We start from the raw sequence: 24,646 nt of genomic DNA, 5'->3' as shown, positions 1-24,646 counted from the left end.
GGGAGGAAATATGGGGAGAGGCAGTTAAAATTAAGGACCATTTGAGGGGTAGTGTGGAAACCTAATACAATAGAAGATTCCTAAAATATATACATATATGAAATTGATCTAAATGAAATCACCAAATAGTGTTAATCCTACCAGGCAAGAATAAGACCACTACCACAATTTTGAGTTAAATTTGAAGCAAGCTTGATTTTTGTTGGGGTGTACCCAAGAACTGGCTAGTAAGTGTCTCCTAAATCAGGTTAAAGAGAACAGTCCATTTCTTGGGCCCCTTTTAAGGAGTAAAATCATGAGTAGTTGCAAAGCAGGATTCCAGAAGAGATACAAAACAGCAATTAAGAAGTACAGAAAACTCTCAAAATTCTCAAAAAAAAAAATCAAAAAACACAATGTGGTCACCTTCTGATTATCGAAGATCAGAGAGGGTTAAGGTGTTCTCAAAAACAAGTCAAGGTCATGGACTGGGACAGGTCAGGCTCCAGGAAACAGCCTTAAAAACAGTAACTCAGCTCTTACAGTAAATGGAAACATTTTAAACAATACAGCATAATGGCTCCTGCCTTCAAAATGGAGTCAGGCAGTTTCCTCGGATGGGGAGACAGATCCCTAACTGGACATCTCTTGTCATTAAATGAAGTTTCCAGTACCAGGGCTGGGTTGTATCTAACTGAGTTGTTGGCTAAAGGGTTCCCATGGGAATCCCCAAGCAACCCAGGCTGTTGCCATGACTATAGATGGCTCTCCACAAACTGACAGCAAGGCCCCTACTCAACTCACTGAGTATGAAGAGGTCAAGCTGGTGCAGACATAGAGCCTTCACCCCTAAATTCTAGAGTCTTTAGTACAGTAAGTTACTCTGCATGCTATCAAACATAAACACCAACCCAACCACAAAACCTTTATCTACAATGCTGTTTCTCCTGTCTCTATGGTGGCACGAAGCTTGTCGGAATAATCAACAAATAATCTGATTTGACTTAAGGCTCACTTCCCGAGTTGGAAACCACACCTGACACTACTTGGATGGCCTAGAACCTGAGACTAGATAGCTCAGGGACCTAGGGTAAAGCCAAATACTACTGTTCTCAACAAACAAACAAACACAAAAGTAAAAGGTAGCAATAAAATGAATCCTAATGACATTCTGTTATGCTCATATATCAATGCCTTGCTCAGTCATCATCACATCCTCCTGCAGCAGATTCCTGAGTGTTCCAATGAGTGGGTCTCTGATTCTTGTACCTTCCCTTGGACTCTGTTCTCTCCATTTGTATTGTTCAATTCTGATGCATTATTTTTTATTTATCTTATATAATCCCTTAGATGCCTGTTTATGTTATAACAAGAGACAGAAAGGGAATGGATCTATACAGGAGTGAAAGGGGGAGAAGAAATAGAAAAAAGTGAAACTATAATCAAGTTATATTATGGGAAGGAAAATCTATTATCAATAGAAGGAAGAAAGAAAGAGAAACAAAGAGAAAATGAGAGAGAGGGAGGGAAGGAGGGAGAGAGGGAGAGAGAAGCTAAAGGTCATCTCCTGTATAAGCTAACATACTAAGCTAATATAGCAGTAAAGTTCCAAAAGTCATTAGAAAACATCCAACAATACATTTATCTATGTTATAATGAGAAATAAGATTTAAATATTAATTTGGACTGAAGACAAGAAACAGAAGTCAATATTTGCAGAAAAAAGTGTGACAATGTCAAACACATACATACAGATTGCAAATAGAGCAGTAACTGGCCTTAAAACCCTAGAATAGTGTACTGTCTTTACTGTTAAGCATAGGATAACTGCTGTATGAAGAAGAAGAAGAAGAAGAAGAAGAAGAAGAAGAAGAAGAAGAAGAAGAAGAAGAGAGGAGGAGGAGGAGGAGGACGAGGAGGAGGACGAGGAGGAGGACAAGGAGGGGAGGAGGAGGAAGGGAGGAGGAGAAGGAAGAGCAGGAGGATTAACAGCAGCAGCAGCTTCATTCATAGACACCATGTTTGTGGTCTTTGTTCCATAAGATTCTAGGCAGAGACTAGACTAGGCTGGAAACTAGTTCATCTCCACACAGGAGCAGGAAGCTCCCAGCAGCTTCCTCCCAATACCCTTTTACCATTGTCCATATCTCAAGGGTCAAAATTTCATTTCCAGGGCTTGGTGGAAGAAAGGAGGAAGAGCAGTTTTCATATGCTTCCTGTTATTATTCTTAACAATAAATACATTTATATTTTAATTATAAAAGTTTATTGTATCATTGCTAATTCCTTTAATTTTTCCAACCATATTTTCCCCTTTTTCATATTTTCATATTCTTTCCCTACCCACTAAACTTCTCTCTCTCTCTCTCTCTCTCTCTCTCTCTCTCTCTCTCTTTCTCTCTCAACAAACAAATCTAAAGCAAAAAATAAAAGCATAGAACTGAGGTTCCCCCCAGAGGTGGGAGGTCTTGGAACAGGAAATTTATCCAGTAGCATGACCCCTGGCCTTCAGAATTCCCAGAGTCAAATGTCCCTTCACCCCAGTGCTTTGTTGATTCACTAGCAAATGTTGGGGCTTAATGAAGGTGACCAAGAGATGTTAGGGATTTTCTAGGCCTCTGGAGACTAAGGGTGAAGAGAAATGACTGAGTATACGACACCTCAGTGGTGCTATAGACTCATGTTTGTGATGTAAGAAAGTCAACCTTGGACAGCTGGGTAGTAAAATAGGTGTAAGGTTGGATGTCATGGCACAAATCTTTAATCCCAGCCCTGGGGAAGCAGAGGCAGGTAGACCTTGGTGAGTTTAAGGTCAGGCTTATCTACAAAACAAACTCCAGGCCAGCCTAGAGTTCCTATGTCAAAAATTAAAAACAAACCAACAACCCCCTAACCACCACCATGTATGTGTGAGTGATAAATATGTGGGAATTATCTAGCCTGAAGTTCCAGTTAGGGGAGGGGCTGGGGAAGAAGGAGGAAGAAAAGCTCAGAACTGACATGAGACTGCAACGAGGACCATTGAAGTGCACACGGGTGACTCAGATAGTACAGGACTTCAGTTGTATTCAATGTGCAGATCAATTTATTATGAGTTTTCAGCCTTTGCTACCCACTCCATGTGGGTCTCGCCTGTATCCGGACAAGCTAGTCAGGCACAGCTGGCTTCAACCACCTGTTAGAGAGGCTTCATGCTTCTTTTGATCCATGGCAGGAAGGACACAACCTTAGTGAAGATTCCTGAAGAGATGGTCTGGTTCTTTCCATAGGATAAAACTCCATAAGCTCTGTTGTTACACACGAGGGGTCCCCCAGAGTCGCCCTGTTGGACAGGCCAAGGAAGAACTGAGCCTCCTTCCCCTGACTCTGCCCTCCCTACCTCCTCCTGGGAAGGTTAGCTGTTAGGTCAGGGCCAGAACAGGTTTTTAAACTCCCTCAGTACCACAGCTCCAAGGAGGGCACACTCTTCCTTCTAGCTCAATCCAAGGTTTCCCCCGAAGTCCTTAGGAACACTCAGAAACAATTTATGCTGCTTTGGGAGGGCCAATGTTTCCCCATCTTTCTCTCTTGCTAACCCACAGAGGGACTCAAACCTGCTTTTGGGATGTCCCTTCTATAAGCTGACTCTTGAAGGTTTGGCCATTATCATAAATAGCCCTCTCCCAGGTTCCTCTCTCCCTGCATTTTGTCTGCCAAATGCTTGAACAAACCTTGAAAGCAGCCTCTACTTTCTTCGGGTCTCCAGCACAAATCTGCATGGTTTTGGAATAGCGGTGGAAGAGTTTTTTACATTTCTGGTCATCCTGGATGATCAATACAGCCTCTTGTAGGATTTTAGTTTCTTTGGTGTCATGAAAGGACTTTCTCCCCCAGCCAATCAGGTAGCATACTTTCCCAGCCCTCACCTGGGCATTGGCCCTGGGCAGGGGGAGGGGCCTCACAGCGTTAGTCCTCTTGGCCTTCCTTTCCAGCTGTGGGAGAAGAAGCAGGAGAGAAGAGCTCAGCCAGGAGCCTGCTGGCCTGGGACCCTTTGAAAGAATGAGTAGGAGGGAGGGAGGGAACAAGATGAGAGCAAAATGGGAGGGGCAAGCCCTGCAACAAACAGAACACAGGCACCAGGAGTGGTGGTTGAGTAGGGGATGGGAAGAGGTGTGTGGATGGGGTGGCAAGTCTCACCTTTAGGAGCATGATGTCATTGGAGCTATCCTGAGAATTATAGGCTGGGTGTGGGATGACTTCTGCCACAGGGATGAACTGCCGGGTCTCCTCCTGGATCCTGATGGCGTGGGCTCCTAGAGTGACGTTCATTGAGCTGCAGAGTGCAGATGGGAGATGTGGAGTGAGAGAGGACACAGTGCAGGATCTGTAAGAGGCTGGGTGGGCAGGGTGTGGCTCTAGCTGAGGGGACTGAGGAGACAGAAGGGGCTCAGGGTGTGAACCACTGCTCTTTTGTTTGTGAGGATAGTGGTTCCAGAAGACTTCCTCTGGTTTTTAGAAAACATTACACATTTGCATTGACTCTTAATATGTACTTTCAACCTCGGACACTGCTGTAGTCTGACCAGTGTATTTGCTTTCAACTCAACAGTGCTGCTGCCTCTGGGCTCTCACAGTTTGACCTCAAAGTTTCCCTGTTGTCATCCTTCCATTGTCACAGCCCTGCCCTGTAGTGAGCTCTCAGAGGAGCAGACACAAGTAGAGGATGGAAACTCCTGTTGGGGTCTCAGAAAGCATGGCCTAGCTGCTTCTCCTCACCTTCCCATGCAGTGAGCAGCTGTCAGCACAAAGTTGTCTTTTACCAGGAAGCCTCCACAGCAATGTCTTTTCCCATCATCATGAAAAGATGTGATATATGCCATGTAGGGGCAGGAGTGGGGCTTGACCTCATGGCCCCCGATGATCTCCTCTGAAAGAAAAGGCAGAATATGAGGTGTCTGGGAGCAGCAGATGAGAGAGAAAGAGGTGAACAGTGAGATCTACAGTTCCCCAAGACTGCTGTGGACCGAATTCCTTGTACATGGAATGATCTTTGCTGCGTCTGACACCTCAGTGCCCTGTTCTGAGTAGGGGTGGGTGGGACTTGTCCTCCAGCCCCTGCTTTACAAATACATGGAGGGACAAACTTCTTTCTTCATGATGCTAGAGACCAAGGGAATGCTGGGTGGCTCATATTAGTCTTTCTCGGTAAATGGGTCTCCTGACGCCTCTCCTGTCTTGATTTCTGCCAATTTGTCGCCTTTTATTCCATGCTCTTTGGAGAGGGATTTTCTAAAGTTCTCCTGTTCTGGTGCCTATCATATCCTAGGTTCTCAATAAAAGAATTAGCTACATGGAAGAATGATTTTTACTTAGCTGGAGGGATGGTGGATCAGAGCTCATTGGAATCATAGCCTAGGGGATACTGGAGGATTCCACTGGCATAAAGAGAATAGTTGGTGACTGGTGACTGCAGAAAGAAATGGACTGGCCAACCAAGACAAAACTGAAAATAGAGCAATGAACAGGCATATTGTCAACCTGGACCTGTAGATTTAGCAGCCTGAGGGTGGAGATTAATAACTAATGATAATATTCATCAGCTGGTTGCCTTACATCATTGCTGGCTGATGGTTAAACCTGCCCTTGGTCTGGGTTCAGGTGAGGTCAATGATGTATTGTTTAGTAAGCTTACGTTCTCTGCTACTTCTCTCTTTGGGGATGATCCACTCCCCAGGTGACACAAAGATCAGGGAGAAGCTAGTGCCCACCATGTCTTCTGAGGACACCGACTTCTTCAGACCTTGTTGAGGATCTAGCCAGTGACAGGCTTCAGGTCTGGGTTGGTCTGGAACCTGAGATTGAGGAATCTCCTGGTTCAGTGCAGGAAGTTCCTGACTAGAGCTGGACAGAGACTCCACAGAGGTATTATGGGATGGCACCTCTGAAACAGAGGTGTTCACTCACCTGCACCAGGTCCAAGCGGCAGAAGAAAGGTCAGGAGAATCAGGGCTGCTGCCATCTTCTTAGGAGGCTGCTCAGGCTGGAGGTCAGAGTGGACACAGCCCTTGAAGGATGAAGGAGGTGAGCTCTCAGTGACCTCACAGGCCTTTTAAACCTGTGCACCTCTGCTCTGATTGGCTTTAGTAGCTAAGGCAGTTTTCTGGTTTGGGTAAAAATGACACGATCACCACATTGACATCCTCTGAGCTAATCCTGGATAAAGACCAGGAAAAGAGGGTGTTAAGGTTGTGGTTGAGGAGGGCCTGAGACCCCAGGAAGTCTACTCTGTCTGAGATAAAACTGTGGCTTTTCTTACCTCTTACATTTTTTTCCATTGTGGTAGATCTTTTTTTAATTTCTTTGGCTTTTTCTTTCTCCCTTTTCTTTAAAAAAAAATAATGCTGACACCCAATTTACCACAAAACTGCTATAGTATTATTTATACACAGAAAAAGTTATACAGTACTTATTAAAGCTGATACTGCATCATATTTGGCGAGGCAGAGTTTCAGTACATCTTCTCATTAAGCTCTGAGACTTCTCATCATACTGAGGAACATCTGTTGGAACAGTCTGATGAATTAATCTTCACTCACTCTGACTCTCCCAAACTGCTAGGGTGTCACAAAGAAATCCTAAAGCAAGTGAAACCTAGTGGGCAATGATCGTGTCTACTGTCTTGTATAATTAAGTATACAAACAAATCACAAAAGCATGTATTGGTTACCTGTTTACTTTGTATTGGCGTTCATCTCTCAAGAGCTCAGTAGGATTAGATCAGCATTGACTTCTCTGCTGAGGACTTCAGCGGATTTCCTACAGTGTTGCTTTGGATATTTAATAGATAAACAAGAACCTTGATTAGTCTTGAGTGGTTGTTTAGTGGACTAGATCCAGGAGTGAGAGAGACAGGGATCCAGCTCTTGAAGAGGCTGATAATGACTGGAGTGAGCTGAGGATCTGAGCCTAGGGCATGTGATGAGGAGAGCTGTGTGAGATCAGCTCTAGGAGTTGAGACAGGCTGGCCTTTTCCTAAGAACAGAGGGGTGTATATGTGTGTGTGTTGTGTTCATATGCGCATGTGCGTGTGTGCATGAATGCATGTGTGTCTGTCTGTCTGCCAGTCTATGTGTGTGTGTGTGTGTGTGTGTGTCTAAGCATGCGCATCCAGAACAAGCCCAGAGCACCAGGGGTCTTGTTTATCTCCACAACTTTATGTTTTTCAGAGATTTTTGAATTTCCTTTTTCATATTTGTATCCATAGAGGCTTTTTTATCCCAGCTGTTAGCTGCAGTCCAGATATTAATTGGATCTAAATTAATCATCCAGTCCAGGGTTTGACACTCTGTGTCATTTTGGGCCACAATAAAAGACAGCTGTTTGGGGATACAAATTACCATACTATATTTTATATATACATGTGTGTCTGTGTATGTTATAACAAAAATTGCTAAGTTGTCACTGAAGAGAAACCATGTATAAACGATACATTATCTGCACATACAGGTATGCAATAAAATCCTTACAGAACACAATAATCTTAATTATATGGTATCCAGTTAAGGGAATTATTTTAACCATGGAACGGGCTCCAATTTAGTGATATCGAATAACTAAAGTGAACACAGCTAAGTAGTAGTATTTATTTTAGTGTGAGTTCATCCTAGAAAAAGGAGAGCAGTGTTGGCAGACCCTTTAAAGCCAGCACTCGGCAGAAGAGGCAGACACATCTCTGTGAGTTCAAGGCCAACCTGCTCCACATAGTGAGTTCCAGCATGCACAGGGACACACATAGAAACCCTGTTTCAGGATAGAAAAAAATAACAAAAGAAAGAGCAAACAAACAAAAATAGTGAATGAGGGCAACACAAACTTTGTGGGCCATTTGACATTGCTTTGGAAAAACAAATGGACTTGTTAAACACAACTGGCTTGATGGACAGAGCTCCAATCTCAGTGAATTCCTGAGATGGGGTGAGATATTTTGGTTCTAATTTTACTGTTATCATTTGGAATTATTGAAAAATTAAAACATAAGCATGCCATCAGCCATTATCCTTCTAACTCCTAACAGGTTGCTCCATCCCCTTCAGATTCAAGGCCTCTTATTCTTTAATTACCATTCTCTCTCTTTCTCTCAACATTCACAGTGATGAAAATATAAATCCAGTTTACAGAGTCAGATTATTATTGCTTGAATTCTAATTTATTTTAGGTCTGACAACTTAGGATTGTATAACCATTGGGTGGGGGGCTCATCTTAGGGGAAGACTTTTTCTCCCTCTCTGTACTTTATAGTTTGTTGCTCTTCATCTTCGGATGGGGTCCCCTGGTATTTCCCCAACCGCTTTGAAGGTGTACTGGTGTTGTCATTGTTCAGATCCTATTTAAGCAGTCATATTGCTTAAATTTCACAGGTGTAGTGGCCTCCTCGTGTCTAGAGTATATCTACATCAAGGATTTATCTATGGATTATGTGTATGTGTCTGTGTTCCAGATGGGGGCATGTGCATGTGAGCACACACGCCCTTTGAGCCCAGAGGAGCTGAGGTTACAGTGTTATGAGTCATTCAGCATGGGTGCTCAGAACTGAACTAGGGTCCTCTGCAAGAGCAGTCTCTACCATTAATATGTCTGAGCCACTTCTCCAGGCCAGCATGCTCAGTTCCTGAGACCTGTGACTCACAAGTGTAGGTGCTATCAAAAGCTGACGGCGTGAATCCAGTGTGACTCTGAGGGTGAGCTCTTGTTTCAGAAAAGGTCCTGTAAGAGACCCATGAATGTCGAGAAGGTCCTGTAAGAGACCCATAAATGTCGAGAACGAACATGAGAGAAGATATTTTTAGGTTGAAGGCAGGACTGCAGATATAGGCATTTTTAATTGAAACTCAGCAGGGAACTTTGGCAGATAATATTTATATATTGATAAAAATGACCTTGTGATTATACCAAGTAGTGATATTATTTCTGGAAATCTTGATATCTGTTTTCAGATTTCCGATCAAATGTAATAGCAAGGTCACTGTTTACAAACCAGTATTGAGCTGCATTGAAATGCAATTATTTGTCTTAAATTGAGCTTACCATAATTCCACTTCTCCTGGAGCACTTAGGGTATAAAACATGGTATTGAGAGGTTGTTTTTTCCATTAAAGTTGAAGCAAATAGTCAAATCCACTAAAAGGTCAATCTGTAATTGAGTTTTCATTTCCAAATTCTGGCATAAATACTGCTTGCAACATTGTAAGTGACCTAATAGTATTTTGGTAATGTCCAGAGAATGGCCACCTTACTTCTAAAATGTAAATGATTTCATCAGAGTTACCATGAATACTTTTCATGAATTCCTGGCATTGGTTATGATTTAATCCCTTGTCCCTTATGAAACTCAGTACTGGAGAGATTACCCAGTTTATAATGATTTAGCATTAAATTTCCTTTTAGAACTTAGCTTGTCTTCTTTAACAATTTTATATATGTATCCAATGTTTTTAGTCATTTTTGCTCAAATTCATCCCCTCTCATCCCGCACAATTCCCACTGAGACCTTCTTTATTCATAAATTTTCTTGATGACATCTGCAAGGACACATCATTAATCATGAGTATCATGTGGTAATTGCACTGTCTTCTGTTGCTTTACAAGTTCTCTTAATTTCTTTTAATTTACATATTTAATTTATTTTATTTGCTCATTCATTTACATATTTTTGAGACAGGGTTTCACTGTGTGTCCCTGGCTGTTGTGGAACTTTCTCTGTAGACCAGGTTGTGCTTTACCTCAGAGACCCAGCTCGTCTGCTCCCCAGTGCTGGGATTAAAGTTTTCTCCACCACTGTCAGGATGGGTCTGTCTCTTTAAACCACCATCGCTGGGCATCAGCAGCAGCTGTACTAGTTAGGTTGATTATGGGCAAAGAAAACAACTTCGATATATTTTCCACTGCCCCATATAAAAAAATATTTATTAGTGTATTTTTAATGGCATTATTTCTTCAATGACTTTAGCTCCCTTATTACTTGGAACCAAAATGTCAGGTTGGGCTGTTCTTAGCATCAGCACTGACATCATTCCCAAAGAATAAGATTTAACATGAGTACTTCTGGTCTCCAAAGTTCTTTGGTAGAATTTTTTTCTCAGTTTGTCTGTTCTCTTGGTTGTAGTCTGGTGAAACCCAATGAGTTTATTAATAAATATCCCTCACTCCTTAAGGCATATCAGAATTGGATTACTATTTGTTCACCTCTCAATGGAGTCACTAACACAAAATGGTCCGAATGGTTTGTTTTGAATTATTATTTAAATATAACCACATAACCACATATCTAGCTTTTTACCACAGAACCTATCTAACCAGCTGTGCTGGGTACTTTCGGTCAACTAGACATAAACTAAAAACACCGGAAGAGGAGCCCTCAATTGAGGATTGTGTCCATTAGATTGACTGTGAGCATGTTTGGGGGGGGGGTTCTTTTTGGTTGCTAATGGATGGAACTGGGACTAGCCCACGGTGGGTAGTGAATCCATGAGCATGAGGTCCTGGGTTGGGTAAGAAAGCAAGCTGAACCAGCAGGCAGCTTTCCTCTGAGGTTCCTGCCTTTGCTCCTGCTAGAGCACCAGCCTGCCCTGACTTCCATCAGTGATGGAGTGTAGGTGGGACATGTGAGCCAAATCAACCCTCTCCTGGCCAAGCGCTTTGGGAAAGTGTTTTTTATCAGAATAAAGAACATAACTAGACCAGGTGTGACTATCTCTTTAAATGTGTGGTGCTTTGTGTACACATGTATGTCAGAGTATGTGTCTCGTGCCTGTATGAGTACAGAGAAAGATGTCAGGGTCCTCTACTGTTTTCTATCTTAGTCCTTTGAGATGGGGTCTCTCCCTGAACCTGGAACAGACTGTTTGGTTGAGGCTGCTAACAGCAAGCATCAGCAGTTTTCCTGTGTCTACACTAGGATGCAGGTGCATCCACCGCACTCAGCATCTTTATGCTGGTGCTGGCATCTGAACTCAGATTCTCCTGCTTGTTCAGATAGTGCTCACACCCACTGAACCTATCCATCACCTCACCATCCTAAAATGAAACTTTAAGTGTTTGTTGTTATTGAGAATATGTCTCTTCTCAGTTCCATTGCTTTGTCCTGTGTTGCCATCCTTGAAAGCTACTATGTCAGGTAGCATGGGTTTGCATGTAATGCCTTCTCTGTTATTACTTTTATGAACACTTAAAAATTCTGAAAGTTTTAACAGAGTCTTGTATTTACCTGACAAAAAGTAGCTGCATGCCCCCTTTCACTTGAAAGATCTTCTCTCTTTTTTGAGTAGTATTATATTCTATCATGGTATAGAAGCCATACTGCAATTAGAAATAATAAGAGATAAGGAACTATAATTATTTCTACTATGAAAATTGAAAAGAAAATAGAAAGCAAGATCTGAGTATTTCAGCATCTCAGCTGCGGATGCAGTGCAGAGTGAGAGCCTATTGTAAGAATGGTAGCTGGGTTGTGGTGTGTGAGGCAAGGTTCTGGTGAGTGTGTTCTTAATAATCAAAAAGAAATTCTTACTTGTTTTCCAAATACCATTAAAAACCCATTTGGCTATGTAGATTAAAATATCACTGATAACCTCTGTTGGTTTGCTACGTCTCCATGAAAATATGATGGTGCCAGTTTGACTGTCCTCACTTGGAAGATAAAACACTGGCAGCATCACACTGCAGTCAGGCATGGTTAACAACTTGAAGAGCACACAAATATTGATATTAACACAGGATGAGAACTGCATTCTCAAGAACCATACAATACAGTTACACACACATAAACACATGCGTGTGCAAACACAGAGAGAGAAGAACAGAGAGAAAGAGAGAGAGAGAGAGAGAGAGAGAGAAAGAGAGAGAGAGAGAGCGAACCATAGCAGAGAGAGAGAGAGAACTGGTAACGGTGTGAGTCAAAGCCTGCCACAGCAATGGAACTGTTACACCAAGGCCATATTTTCTAATATCCCCAAGCAGCAGCATCAACTGGGAAACAGGTTATCAAATACATGAGCCTAACAGGGACATAGTCACTAAAAACCACCAAAGTGAAGGCATAAGTCACAAACAATGCCACACCAGTTTGGAATTATGATTAATAGGGTGGTATTTATTTAAAGGGGAAAAAACTTACAGATAACCGTCCAAGACAGCAGCCCTCTGCTCAATCAGGAAGAAGTCTAGTCGCCAGAACCGGAGCAGGAAGCAAAGAGAGCGAGAAGGGAAGTAGCCACTTTTTTAAAGGGAGAGAGCCCACGCCCCAATGGGCTGGTATCTCAGCGGCTATTGGCTGGAGGAGCGGAAGGACTTCCCGCAACACCTCCCCCTTTTGTTTTAGTAAGAGAGTTCTAAACCTACTACGAAATTATATACAATATGTACAAATATCCTATTCTAACTAGCTTAAGTCTTGTATAATAAATAACTTGGCCAAGTCATGAGAGAAAAGTAACTACATTTATATAGTCTTCAACCCCATCGAAGATCCTAGAAGGGAAATAATGTTATCTGGGTAATTAGAAAGTTCAGTAAAACACTTCCAAAACATGCAACAAATCACAGAGACAACTAGCTACCTGGGCAATCACCCAAAGTCACATTAGCAGTGTTGAAGCTACCAACTTTGGCTAAGGCCTAACATGACTGACATACCATTTTCAAACGCAAGCAACTTTTCAAAACTATCTTACCCTGTCTTGGCAGGATATGACAGTCCTGTTTTATCCATTGATGCACGCTCTGTATCTCTGTCAGTGGTTGAGGTATGGGCATTTCTTTGCCCAAAGACCAGTTCTGCCAAAAAGAAAGGCTCCAGGTGGAGTGTCTTTGGTGCTCAACATTCTCTCAGGAATAGAGCGGTGTTGCCAGGAACAATTGTGTCTCACTACCACAAAACTCTGAGTTAGATTAAAGGCCATTTTCCACAGCTCTTTGAAGAGGTTGAAGATTATCTATCTATACTGAGTATAATCTCTATATATCTAAAGAACCTGATTAGTCTAATTATAAATGACAAACTTAGATGACTATTAATCTATATAATTCTCAATATCTATCTAACTTAAAGACTAAGACAATAAATGACTGTGAAACAAATGAGGACAATGACCTCCAAATATAAACAATGTACAAATATACATTGCAGTATGGTAAATATGTATCAATACACAAACAATATATAAGTATCTTAATCAGAGGTAGAAATGTACACTGCAATATGGTTAATATATAATATATATATATCAATACAATATATGTCAATACATAAAAAATGTTTTAAACAGAGGTAGAAACATGCATGCATACAATAGTCAATATAATTTAACTTTGTATCAATATACAAGAATCAATACCAATATATTTGTCTAAAAACAGTAACTCACAATTACAAATCTATTATCCCATCATCCCTCTTTTTTTTTCAAAATGATCCCTGAGCTTATAAAATTCCTCCCCCAACCTCCCAACCCCTAAATGATGTCCCTAAACCCAAGGGCAAACTTTACTGGGAGAGGGGATGTCGTCCTCTAGAATTACTTCCAGCTGTCATGGGGGCGACGTTCTTTCTGGGGGATCCTGTGAACGTAAAATGATGGTTAAATTTCAAGATCAATGCCTTTTAAAATCGCAAATAGTCTCTGAGTAATTTTGTGCAGGTCTGGCCAGAATGTTGTATAAGATGTGCACCGTTTCAGCTAACCAAATTGGGAACGTCTTGTGCAGCTGGTACCCAAAACAGGTCTTGTAGTAGTGCTATCAGTATCATGACGTCATATCAACGAGGTGGACTTGTTGTTATGGGGCCCCGGTGGCGGGAGCTGGGTGGCGGAATGCAACCCACAGCTCATTCAACAGAATGGCACCCAGACGTGGGCAACTGCATCCACAGAAAGCCTGAGAAAGCTTGGGAAAGAATAGAGTAAAGCATGTTTTCTTGGTAGCAGCAATTTCTCAGTTCTGCTCTGCTTGATAGAGGCAAGCAAGTGCTCTCATCTAAGAGAGGCTTCCTGACTCAGCTTTAGCTGCAAAGCTTGCAGCTCTCTTTTAAGAGGTCCTGCCACGAAACACTTAAATGGTGTTGATAAGAGCTGACTGCATGCCTGTTTGTTTTCAGCTGTAGCAGGAAAAAAGTTGTGCTGTTTTAAAATGCCAGCATTCTGAGCTGTCCTGCCAGTGCAAACTCTGATTCTTTGAGGCAAAAGGCCGGCTACAGAGAAAGGACTTGAGTGTTGTCTGTTGCAGCTTGCTTGATGGCAGGGACCTTGAAATGCCATAGAGTTGTGGCGATAAACATGGCAACAGCCTGTATCTCCGCCATGAGGCTGGAAAGCTAAGGAATGGATCCAGCTGCCAAAGCCACAGCTTTAGTCCTACCAATATTGCTTGGTAAATTAAAGACTCATGTGGTCAAAAAAGAGACTTATACAGTAAAAGAAAGATTCAAAGTCAAAGAAAATGTTTAAATGATTTACAGTGTGTTAAAAATATATGCAAGCTAAAAGTTAAAGTTCTTAAAAGTACAAAGTGGAAGAAAGAGAGTAGTTAGGTGTGGTAGTACACACTTTGAATCCCAACACTTGGGAGACAGAGGTAGATTGACCTCAGAGTTGAACTCTGTGACTTCAAGGTGTGGTAGGACACACCTTTAATCCCAATGCCTGGAAGGCAGAGACAGAAGGATCTCTGAGAGTTCAAGGACAGCCTGGTCTACAGAGTTATTCCAGGTCAAAGATATACAGAGAATATAAAATAAAAGTAAAAATAAATAAAATAGAGGTCAAAATAAAGCCATACAAAGATGGAAAATACACAGAGAATTTTGATACTGTATGCTATTATGCTCTCTTTGAGTTGTTTGAATGCTGAGGAAGGAGCAACAGCTGCTAAAAGATATTTGTTTATAAATGCTGCTGAACTAATCCAACATAGATATTTTGAAAATACCTTGACTTCGGAATTTGGATCTAAGGACATGATACTTTGGAAAGGAGTTTCTTATTTTGTTTTCACAGAGGATGAGACCCTGTGGATTTCTTCTATTCCAATATGGTATGATGGACCACACCCTCCTGAAGGGTTGCTGTGAACACCTTCAAAAAATTACTTCACTCGACTGCTGACTGAGATGAATCTAGCACACATGTTATACCATAGACCCGAATAACAGCGCCCCCATACAGCAGGAAGCAGTTTGGAGAGAAATAACTGTGCCCATATTCCCAAATATTGTTTATAAATGGTCTTTTACATTTAAAGGGAGATATGATATAGGTATGAATAATTTACATTGATATGGATTTTGCTTTAGTGATTTAAATTTAAGGTCAATTTTGTTATATGTATATGTGTTTCTGATCTTGATTAAGGTATTGTGATTGTGTAGTTCATTTAAAAATGTAATGAATATAGATTGTTAATGGATAACCATTAATAATAATAAAGTTTGTAGTCATGTTAGTTAGATTTTCTAGATATATAGATATATATTTCAGTTAGATCGGCATTCTTCATATCTTTCAAAGACTACAGAATATGCTATTTAATGTTTTAATAACTTAGGGCTTTTCATGACAATGAGACATTCTGCTCCTGGCAGCACCAATCTACTTCAAGAGGAAGATGGGCATCGAAGTGGATCCTTATGGAGTTTGATAGCCATTTGGGCAAGAAACTGCTCTTGCCTGGACTGTTGAATAAACTGGAACCCGCAGAGAGAGGACTGCTGAACTTGCCAAAAGGTGAGATGATCTATCGGGGTTCCTGATTCATGAAAGAGTCTGTGAGACATTCTGCAGGACACAACAGATAGTGACTGAACTGACTTTGAAATTTCCTGCTTCATGGAAATGTCTCTGGATACTATGGGCCTGTAGGCCGAAGATGGATGCCCTAACGGACAGAGAAACTTTGGGTGACTGTCCAGGCAGCGAGATGTCTCTGTCATTTCTAGAGTTTGAAAGTTGTTTATTTCTTGTTTGCTTAGGTAATATTGTATCTTTCTGGAGTCTTTGATGGAGTTGAAGAATAGTTGGTTATAGTTTTCCTTAGTTATGATAAAGATAAAATAGATATAAATATTGTAATTCTTACTTGATAACTGTTTTGTTATATGTAATTTTGCTAGGTTAAAGTTAAAGCCTTCCTTCCTTTTTGTTTAGACAGAAAAGAGGGAAATGATGGAGGAAGGTCATTGGTTAAATAAAGAATCTACCTTGGCCCTGATAGGTTAAAAATTAGGTAGGCGGAGTAAACAGAACAGAATGCTGGGAGGAAGAGGAAGTGAGCTCAGAGGCCATGCTCCCCTCTCCCAGGCAGATGCCATGAAGCAAGCAGCCAGGTCAGACACACTGAATCTTTCCCGGTAAGACTGGTGCTACACAGATTACTAAAAATGGGTTAGGCAAAATATGAGAATTAGCCTGTAAGAGGCTAGAGCTAGTGGGCCAAGCAGTGTTTAAAAGAATACAATTTGTGTGTTGTTATTTCGGGGTATAAGCTAGCCAAGTAGCCAGAAGCCGGGCTGTGGGAAGAGGCCCGCAGCTCCTTACAACACCAAAGGAAGGTGGCATGGGACACAAATATGAAACAGAAACTCTATATTCTCTAAGTCCACAGAAAATGGTGCTTGCAGAAGTATGACATTGGACAGAACAATGCAGGTATAATGGTATGTGTTCCCCAGCACAATTGAGAAGACTGGTGTTCTTGTGTCTGTTCTGTATCCGGAAAGGACCATTGACAGTGACCTCAGCTCTATCTTCATATCTCCACGGCCAATGGTGCTTTTCCTCTCCTTTCTTCCATATGACACAGAGGAGGACAAATGTCCATACTGAGTCCCATGAAAAGAAACACCCTAGCTCAACTTTGGGCTGGTCAGAAGGGTGGGCACTGAAAAGTGAGACTAGTACAAACACGGTGTGCAGTGGCCATGCCTGAGATTTGGAGCAAGCATGTGTATGGTGTTGGAGTGAGCAGAGAAGAAAAGTAGGACATTGGTCTGCTAAGCACAGAGTTTGTCCCTGTGAATGAGCAGGAAGCCAGTCTTTCCATTGTGCAAAGTGACATTTATTGATTTGCTGGTGTCCTAGGAGAGTCCTGGACTCAGCTGTAGGGAACATGGTGAGTCAGGGAGGGGTCTGATTTGCTCTGTAGTTAGCTATGTTTTATCATTATCTTTATCCAGGATAGGAAACTTGAGACTCTGGTGTAGGTTCCTGGTGCTGAACCATCCTTACAGACCAAGGAAACAATGCCTGCAGCTCTGTTTTTACACACGAGAGGCCCTCCAGAATCCCCCTGTGAATGGAGAAGAGTCACAGACAACTGAGCTGTTGTTCAACCTAGTCCCAGCCTCCCTCTCATGTCAAGGCTCCTCCCCAAGGTGTGTGAAATATGTATTGAGAGAAATGGAGGGCACGCCTGGGGTCCCAAGTGTTCCCATTCTGATTGTGGACAGGATTAGGGCTTCACGTCCCTCCCGAGCCTGGCCTCTGCCCGTTCTCCACTGTGATCCACTCCCTAAGAAGGTGTGTGGGACCCTCAGCTCCAGGCTATTGTTTAAGAACATGGGGACAGGTGAATGAGCCTTATGTGAGCATGGAGGACCAGTCCATTGACAAATGTGGGTGCCTGCTCTGAGGAGACCCCTGCTTAGGATGATAACACACAGATGGAGCTCTGCTTTCTAAAGCCTGGGCCCAGGAGTCAGGAGGGCTGTGCAAATCCTGCTTTATGTCAGCTGCCTTCACCAAGGCTCCTTGTCAGCTCTGAGGCTCAAGTTAATTACTGTGACAGGTGTTCCCAGGGAATAAAATAATGGCCAATGGGGAAAAGAGTCCCTTGATGTTTGGATACTAGGTTCCAGATTGCTCTTCTCCCTTCATAGAGGCCTGAGAGGACAATCCAACTTACCTTAAAGGAACCTCGCTTGATCTTTGGATCCCCCACACAGATCGCAGTAGCTTTATTGTAATGACGAGAAAAGTGGGATTCACACTCCTGATCCTTCTGGACTGTCAGCTCTACCTCTTGCAACGTATCTGAGAATTTACCATTCGGACCCAACTGTCCCCAACCAGCCACATAGCACACGTCCCCTGGCTTCACATGGACATTACGCCTGGGCAGCCTGAGGGGCCTCACAGCTTTAGGCCTCTTTGCCCTCCTCTCCAGCTGTGGGGGAAGAAGAATGAGAGAGCAGCTCAGCCAGGAGCCTGGTTCCTGGACCCAATGAAAGCCAGGATGTCAGGGAAAAAAAGAACAGATGAGAGGAGGAGCGGAGGGGCAATCCCTGCAGCAAGCAGAGCACAGAGAGCTGTGCTGAGAGTTCTCACCTTTAAGAGCATGATGTCACTGGAGTCATCCTTAAAATTGTAGTCTGGGTGTGGGAAGGCTTTAGCCACAGGGATGGTCTGCTGGGTCTCCTCCTGGAAGCTGATGTTGTGGGCTCCTAGAGTGACTCTCATTGAGCTGCAGAGAGCAGAGTGCAGATACAAGATGTGGAGTGAGAGAGGACACAGTGCAGGAGCTGTAAGAGGCTGTGTGGGCAGGGTGGGGCTCTAGCTGAGGGGACTGAGGAGACAGAAGGGGCTCAGGGAGCGAACCACCGCTCTTCTTTTAAAAGAACACTAGACTCCTGGGAACTTGCTCTTGTTTCCAGGCAATATTCCATGTTTGCATTGACTCTGAATGTGCACTTTCAACCTCAGCCACTGCTGTAGTCTGACCAGTGTAGTTGCTTTCAACTCAACTGTGCTGCTGCCTCTGGTCTCTCACCCTTTGACCTCAAATTTTCCCTGATGACAGGCTTCCATTGTCACAGCCCTGCCCTGCAGTAAGCTCTCAGAGGAGAATCCACGAGTAGGAGATGGAAACTAGACTTGGGGAAGCATAGCTCCTTCTTCTCACCTTCGCATGCAGTGAGCAGCTGTCAGCACGAAGTTGTCTTTTACCAGGAAGCCTCCGCATCTATAAGTTCTGCCATCATCATTCACACATTCAATAAATGCCATGTAGGGGCGGGAGTGGGGCTTGACCTCGTGGCCCCCGATGATCTCCTCTGAAAGAAAAGGCTAGAATATGAGGTGTCTGGGAGCAGAAGATGAGGTAAGAGGGAAGATCTAGGGAGAGGTGAACAGTGATATCTGCAGTTCCCCAAGACTTTTGTAGACAAAATTCCTTGCACATAGAATGATCTTTGCTGAGTCCGAAGCCTCAGTGCCCTGTCTGAGAAGGGATGAGTAAGACTTGTAATCCAGCCCCTGCTTTACGAATACATGGAGGGACAAACTTCTTTCTTCATGATGCTAGAGACCAAGGGCATCCTGAGTGGCTCATGTTAGTCTTTCTCAGGTAATGGTGTCCGGACATCTCTCCTGTCTTGATTTCTGCTAATTTCATCACCTTTTACCCCAAGGTCTTTAGAGAGGGATTTTCTAAAGTTCTCCTCTTCTGGTGCTCTCATCATATCCTAGGTTCTCAGCAAATGAATTAGTTTCATGGAAGAATGATTTTTACTTTGCTGGAGGGCTAGAGGCTCAGAGCTCAAGGGATTAAGAGCCTAGGGGATATTGTAGGATTCAGCTGGTATAATATCGGTCCCTGGGGACCTACAGAAAGAAGTGGAGGGCCAAGCAAAACCAGACTGCAAAGGTAATGGAGTGTTAAGAACAGGCATCTTGTCACCCTGGGCCTCTAGATTTAGTAGCCTGAGGGTGGAGATTAATAAATACTGCTCATATTCTTCAGCTGGTGGGCTTATGTCATTGCTGACTGGTCATAAGAGCTGCCCTGAGACTGGGCTCAGGTAGAGTTATTGGTATACATTTAGTAACTTTGCATTCTCTGCTTCATCTCCTTTTGGGGATGATCCACTGTCTAGGAAACATGAAGAGCAGGGAGAAGCTAGTGCCCACCATGTCCACTGAGGACATCGCTCTTCTTCAGACCTTGTTGGCGATCTAGCCAGTGACAAGCTTTCAGGTTTGGGTTGGTCTGGGACCTGAAGTTCAGGAAGCTCCTGGTTCAGTGCAGGAAGTTCCTTACTAGAGTAGGCAGAGACTACACAGAGGTATTATGGGATGGAATCTTTCTGGGACAGGGGGGTTCACTCACCTGCATCGGCTCCAAGCGGCAGAAGAAAAGTCAGGAGAATCAGGATTGCTACCATGTTCTTAGGAGGCTTCTCAGGTTGGAGGAGGGCGGAGTGGACTCAGCCCTTGAAGGATGAAGGAGGTGAGCGCTCAGTGACCTCACAGGCCTTTTAAACCTGTGCACCTCTGCTCTGATTGGCTTTATTAGCTCAGGACGTTGTCTAAAAATGACATTGTCACCACATTGACATCCTCTGAGCTAATCCTGGATAAAGACCAGCAAAAGAGGGTGTTAAGGTTGTGGTTGAGGAGGGCCTGAGACCCCAGGAAGTCCACTGTGCCTGCACTGAGACAAAAGTGTAGCTTTTCTTATCTCTTACATTTTTTTCCATTGTGGTAAGATGTTTTTTATTTCTTTGGTTTATTCTTTCTCCCTTTACTTTTTTTAGAAAAAATATTGGTTACAACCAATTTACCACGAAACAGCTGTGGCACTACTTATACACAGACACAGTTATACAATATTATTAAAGCTGATACTGTGTCCTATCTGGAGAGGCAGAGTTTCAGTACATCTTCTCATTCACCTCTGAGACTTCTGATCATACTGAGGAACATCTGTTGGAACAGTCTGATGAATTAATCTTCACTCACTCTGACTCTCCCAAACTGCTAGGGTGTCACAGAGAAATCCTAAAGCAAGTGAAACTAGTGGGCAATGATCGTGTCTACTGTCTTGTATAATTAAGTACACTAACAAATCACAATAGCATGTGTTGGTTACCTGTTTACTTTGTATTGGCATTCATCTCTCAGGAGCTCAGTAAAATTAGATCAGCACAGGCTTCCCTGCTGAGGACTTCAGCGGATTTCCTACAGTGTTGCTTTGGATCTTTAATAGATAAACAAGAACCTTGATTAGTCTTGAGTGGTTGCTTAGTGGACTAGATCCAGGAGTGAGAGAGACAGGGATCCAGCTCTTGAAGAGGCTGATAATGACTGGAGTGAGCTGAGCATCTGAGCCTAGGGCATGTGATGAGGAGAGCTGTATGAGATCAGCTCTAGGAGTTGAGACAGGCTGGCCTTGCCCTAAGAACAGAGGTGTGTGTGTGTGTGTGTGTGTGTGTGTGTGTGTGTGTGTTGTGCTCATATGCGCGTGTGCAAATGTGTGCGTGCCTGCATGCGTGGGTGTGTGCATGTGTGAGTGTTCGTGTGTGTGTGTGTGTGTGTGTGTGTGTGTGTGTGTGTGTGTGTTTAAGCACACACATCCAGAACAACCCCAGAACACCCTGGGTCCTGTTTTATCTCCACAGCTTTTTCAGAGATTTTATAATTTCCTCCTTTCATACTTGGTGTACATAGATGCTTTCTTGTTTTAGTTGTAAACTGCAATCTGGCTATTAATTGGATCTAAATTAATTATCCAGTCCATGGGATGGAACTCTGTGTCAGTTTTGGGCCACAATAAAGGGACAACTGTTTTGGGATACACATTAGTATACAAGCTATAATAAAAATTGATAATTTCTCCCTAAAAATAAACCATGTATATAAATGATACGTTATCTGCAATACAGGTATGCAATGAAATCCTTACAGAATATAATATCTTAATTATATGGTATCCATGTTGAGGGAATCTTTTAAAATCATGCAACCAACTCCAATTTAGTGATATCCAATATCTAAAGTGAACACGGCTAAGTAATAGTATTTATTTTAGTGTGATTTCATCCTAGAAAAAGGAGAGCAGTGTTGGCAAACCCTTTAATGCCAGCACTCGGCAGAAGAGGCAGACACATCTCTGTGAGTTCAAGGCCAACCTGCTCCACATAGTGAGTTCCAGCATGCACAGGGACACACATAGAAACCCTGTTTCAGGATAGATAGAAGAAAAAAAAGAAAGAGCAAACAAACAAAAATAGTGAATGAGGACAACACAAACTTTGTGGGCCATTTGACATTGTTTTGGAAAAACAAATGGACTTGTTAAACACAACTGGCTTGATGGACAGAGCTCCAATCTCAGTGAATTCCTGAGATGGGGTGAGATATTTTGGTTCTAATTTTACTCTTAGTGTGCTTACCATTCGGAATTATTGAAAAATTAAAATATAAGCATGCTATCAGCCATTATCCCTCTAACTCCTTTCTGGTGCTCCATCCCCTTCAGATTCAAGGTCTATTATTCTTTAGTTATCATTCTCTCTCTCTCTCTCTCTCTCTCTCTCTCTCTCTCTCCCTCTCCTTCCCTCTGTTAACATACACAGTGATGAAATATAACTAAAGCATACAGAGTCAATTTATTATTGCTTGAATTCTTATTTCGTTTAGGTCTGACCACTTAGGATTGGATAACCATTAGAGGGCTCATCTTTGGGGACGACTATTTCTCCCTTTCTCAGCACTTTATAGTTTGTTGCTTTTCATCTTGGGATGGGACCCTTAGTATTTCCCCAACCACTTTGGAAGATCTACTGGTGTTGACATTGTCCAGATCTTATTTTAGCGGTCATATTGCTGAAATTTCACAGGTGTAGTTCCCTCATCATGTCTAGAGGATATCTACATCAAGGATTTTAACTATGGATTATGTGTATGTTTCTGTGTTCCGGTTGGGGCATGTGCATGTGAGTACACATGCCCTTGGAGGCCGGAGGAGCCTAAGTTACAAGTGTTATGAGACATTCAACATGGGTGCTCAGAACTGAACGTAGGTCTTCTGCAAGAGCAGTCTCTACCATTAAGACTTCTGAGTCATCTCCCCAGGCCTGCATGATGAATTCCCAGTATCTGTGACTCACAAATGTAGGTTCTATGAAAAGCTGACGGCGTGAATCCAGTGTGACTCTGAGGGTGAGCTCCTGTTTCAGAGAAGGTCCTGTAAGAGGCCCATGAATGCAGAGAACGAACATGATTGAAACTATCTTTTGGTTGAAAGAATGATTGCAGATCAAGGTATTTCCAATTGAAATTCAGCAGGGAACTTTGGCAGATAATGTGTATGCTGATGAAAATGAACTTGTAATAATACCAAATAGGGATATTATTTCTGGAAATCTTGGTATCTGTTTTCAGTTTTTCTGTCAAATATAATAGCAAGGTTATGTCACTGTTTACAAACCGATATTGAGCTGCATTGAAATGCAATTTTTGCATTAAATTGAGCTTACCATAATACCGTAACTTTCTCCTGGAGTACTTAGGTATAAAACATGGTGTTGAGAGGTTGGTTTTCCTGTTAAAGATGAAATAAACAGTCAAATCTACTAAAAGGTCAATCTGTAATTGAATTTCATTCCCAAATTCTGGCATAAATACTGCTTACAACATTGTAAGTAACCTAATAATGTTTTGGTAATGTCCACCGAATGGCCATCTTACTTCTAAAATGTAAATGATTTCATCATAGTTACAATGAACACTTTTCAGGAATTCCTGGCATTGGAGACGATTAAATCCCTTGTCCCTTATGAAACTGAGTACTGCAGAAATTACCCAGTCTTTAACGATTTGGCATTAAATTTCCTTTTAGAACTTAGCTTGTCTTCTTTGACAATATTATATATGTGTCCAATGTTTATTGGCCTTTTTTCTCCAATTCATCCCCTCTCCTCCCCCAAAATTCCCACTGAGACCTTTTTCCTTTTTCATAAATTTTCTTGATGACATCTGCAAGGACACATCATTAATCATGAGTAACATGTGGTAATTGCACTGTCTTCTCTTAATTTTACAAGTTCCTCTTATTTTCCATTGATTTACATTTTTAATTTATTTGATTTGTTCATTCATTTATGTATTTTTGAGACAGGGTTTCTCTGTGTGTCCCTGGCTGTTGTGGAAATTTCTCTGAAGACCAGGCTGTGCTTTACCTCAGAGATCCAGCTGCCTCTGCTCCCCAGACCTGGGATTAAAGGCTTTCTCCACCACTGTCAGGCTGGGTCTGTCTCTTTAAACTGCCATCTCTGGGCATCGACAGCAGCTGTACTAGTTAGGTTGAGTATGGACAAAGAAAACAACTTCGATATATTTTCCACTGCCCCATACAAAAAAAAAAATATTTATTTCACGACTTCAATGGTGTTATCTCTTCAATGACGTTAGCTCCATTATTACTACCTGGAACCAAATATCAGGTTGAGCTGTTCTTAGCATCAGCACCGCAATCCATCCCCAAAGAATAAGATATAACATGAGTAATTCTGGTCTCCAAAATTCTTTAAATAGAATTTTTCTCAGTTTGTTCTGTTCTCTTGGTTGTAGTCTGGTGAACCCCAATGAGTTTATTAATAAATATCCCTCACTCCTTAGGGCATGTCAGAATTGGAATACTATTTGTTCACCTCTCAGTGCACTCACTATCATGAAATGGTTTTCACAGTTCGTTTTGTTTTATTATTTTAAATATAACCACATAACCACATGTCTAGCTTTTTACCACAGAGCCTGTCTAACCAGCTGTGCTGGGTACTTTCTGTCAACTCGACATAAACTAGAAACACCGGAAGAGGAGCCCTCAATTGAGGATTGTGTCCATTAGATTGACTGTGGGC

At 42.3% G+C, this 24,646-nt stretch overlaps 2 protein-coding genes across 2 annotated transcripts; both read right to left on the bottom strand.

The window, feature by feature from the left end:
• Positions 1-3,157: 3,157 nt before the first annotated feature.
• LOC121435031 (granzyme F-like) lies at positions 3,158-6,015 on the bottom strand. Its single transcript, XM_041634082.1, has 5 exons — positions 5,923-6,015; positions 4,735-4,885; positions 4,156-4,291; positions 3,690-3,950; positions 3,158-3,301 (listed from the first exon to the last, which is right to left on the bottom strand). Exons 1-5 carry the CDS (start codon positions 5,975-5,977, stop codon positions 3,158-3,160), a joined length of 747 nt encoding a protein of 248 aa, XP_041490016.1. The 5' UTR covers positions 5,978-6,015.
• An 11,136-nt stretch (positions 6,016-17,151) lies between these two features.
• On the bottom strand, positions 17,152-20,167 carry LOC121435022 (granzyme C-like). The gene is made up of 5 exons (XM_041634065.1): positions 20,113-20,167; positions 18,907-19,057; positions 18,333-18,468; positions 17,911-18,171; positions 17,152-17,295 (listed from the first exon to the last, which is right to left on the bottom strand). Exons 1-5 carry the CDS (start codon positions 20,165-20,167, stop codon positions 17,152-17,154), a joined length of 747 nt encoding a protein of 248 aa, XP_041489999.1.
• Positions 20,168-24,646: the final 4,479 nt, after the last annotated feature.

The sequence above is a fragment of the Microtus oregoni genome, unplaced genomic scaffold (assembly GCF_018167655.1).
Source record: "Microtus oregoni isolate MIOR12 unplaced genomic scaffold, Mior012 000045F_ref0000178, whole genome shotgun sequence".
NCBI lineage: Eukaryota > Metazoa > Chordata > Mammalia > Rodentia > Cricetidae > Microtus > Microtus oregoni.
The sequence above is the reverse complement of the archived record's forward strand: the minus strand, read 5'-3'. Positions and strand labels throughout refer to the sequence as shown.

Bases quoted from the DNA above. Each gene is read 5' to 3' on its own strand.
- LOC121435031 (XM_041634082.1), bottom strand. From the start codon at position 5,977: ATGGCAGCAGCCCTGATTCTCCTGACCTTTCTTCTGCCGCTTGGACCT. The intron at 3,951-4,155 runs GTGAGACTTGCC...CTTCTCCCACAG, and splicing joins ATGACATCATGCTCCTAAAG to CTGGAAAGGAAGGCCAAGAG. The intron at 3,302-3,689 runs GTTTGTTCAAGC...CCTGTCCAACAG, and splicing joins AAGTAGAGGCTGCTTTCAAG to GGCGACTCTGGGGGACCCCT.
- LOC121435022 (XM_041634065.1), bottom strand. From the start codon at position 20,167: ATGGTAGCAATCCTGATTCTCCTGACTTTTCTTCTGCCGCTTGGAGCC. The intron at 19,058-20,112 runs GTGAGTGAACCC...CTTTTCTTTCAG, and splicing joins GCCGCTTGGAGCCGATGCAG to AGGAGATCATCGGGGGCCAC. The intron at 18,469-18,906 runs GTGAGAAGAAGG...TGCTCTCTGCAG, and splicing joins GCTGCTCACTGCATGCGAAG to CTCAATGAGAGTCACTCTAG.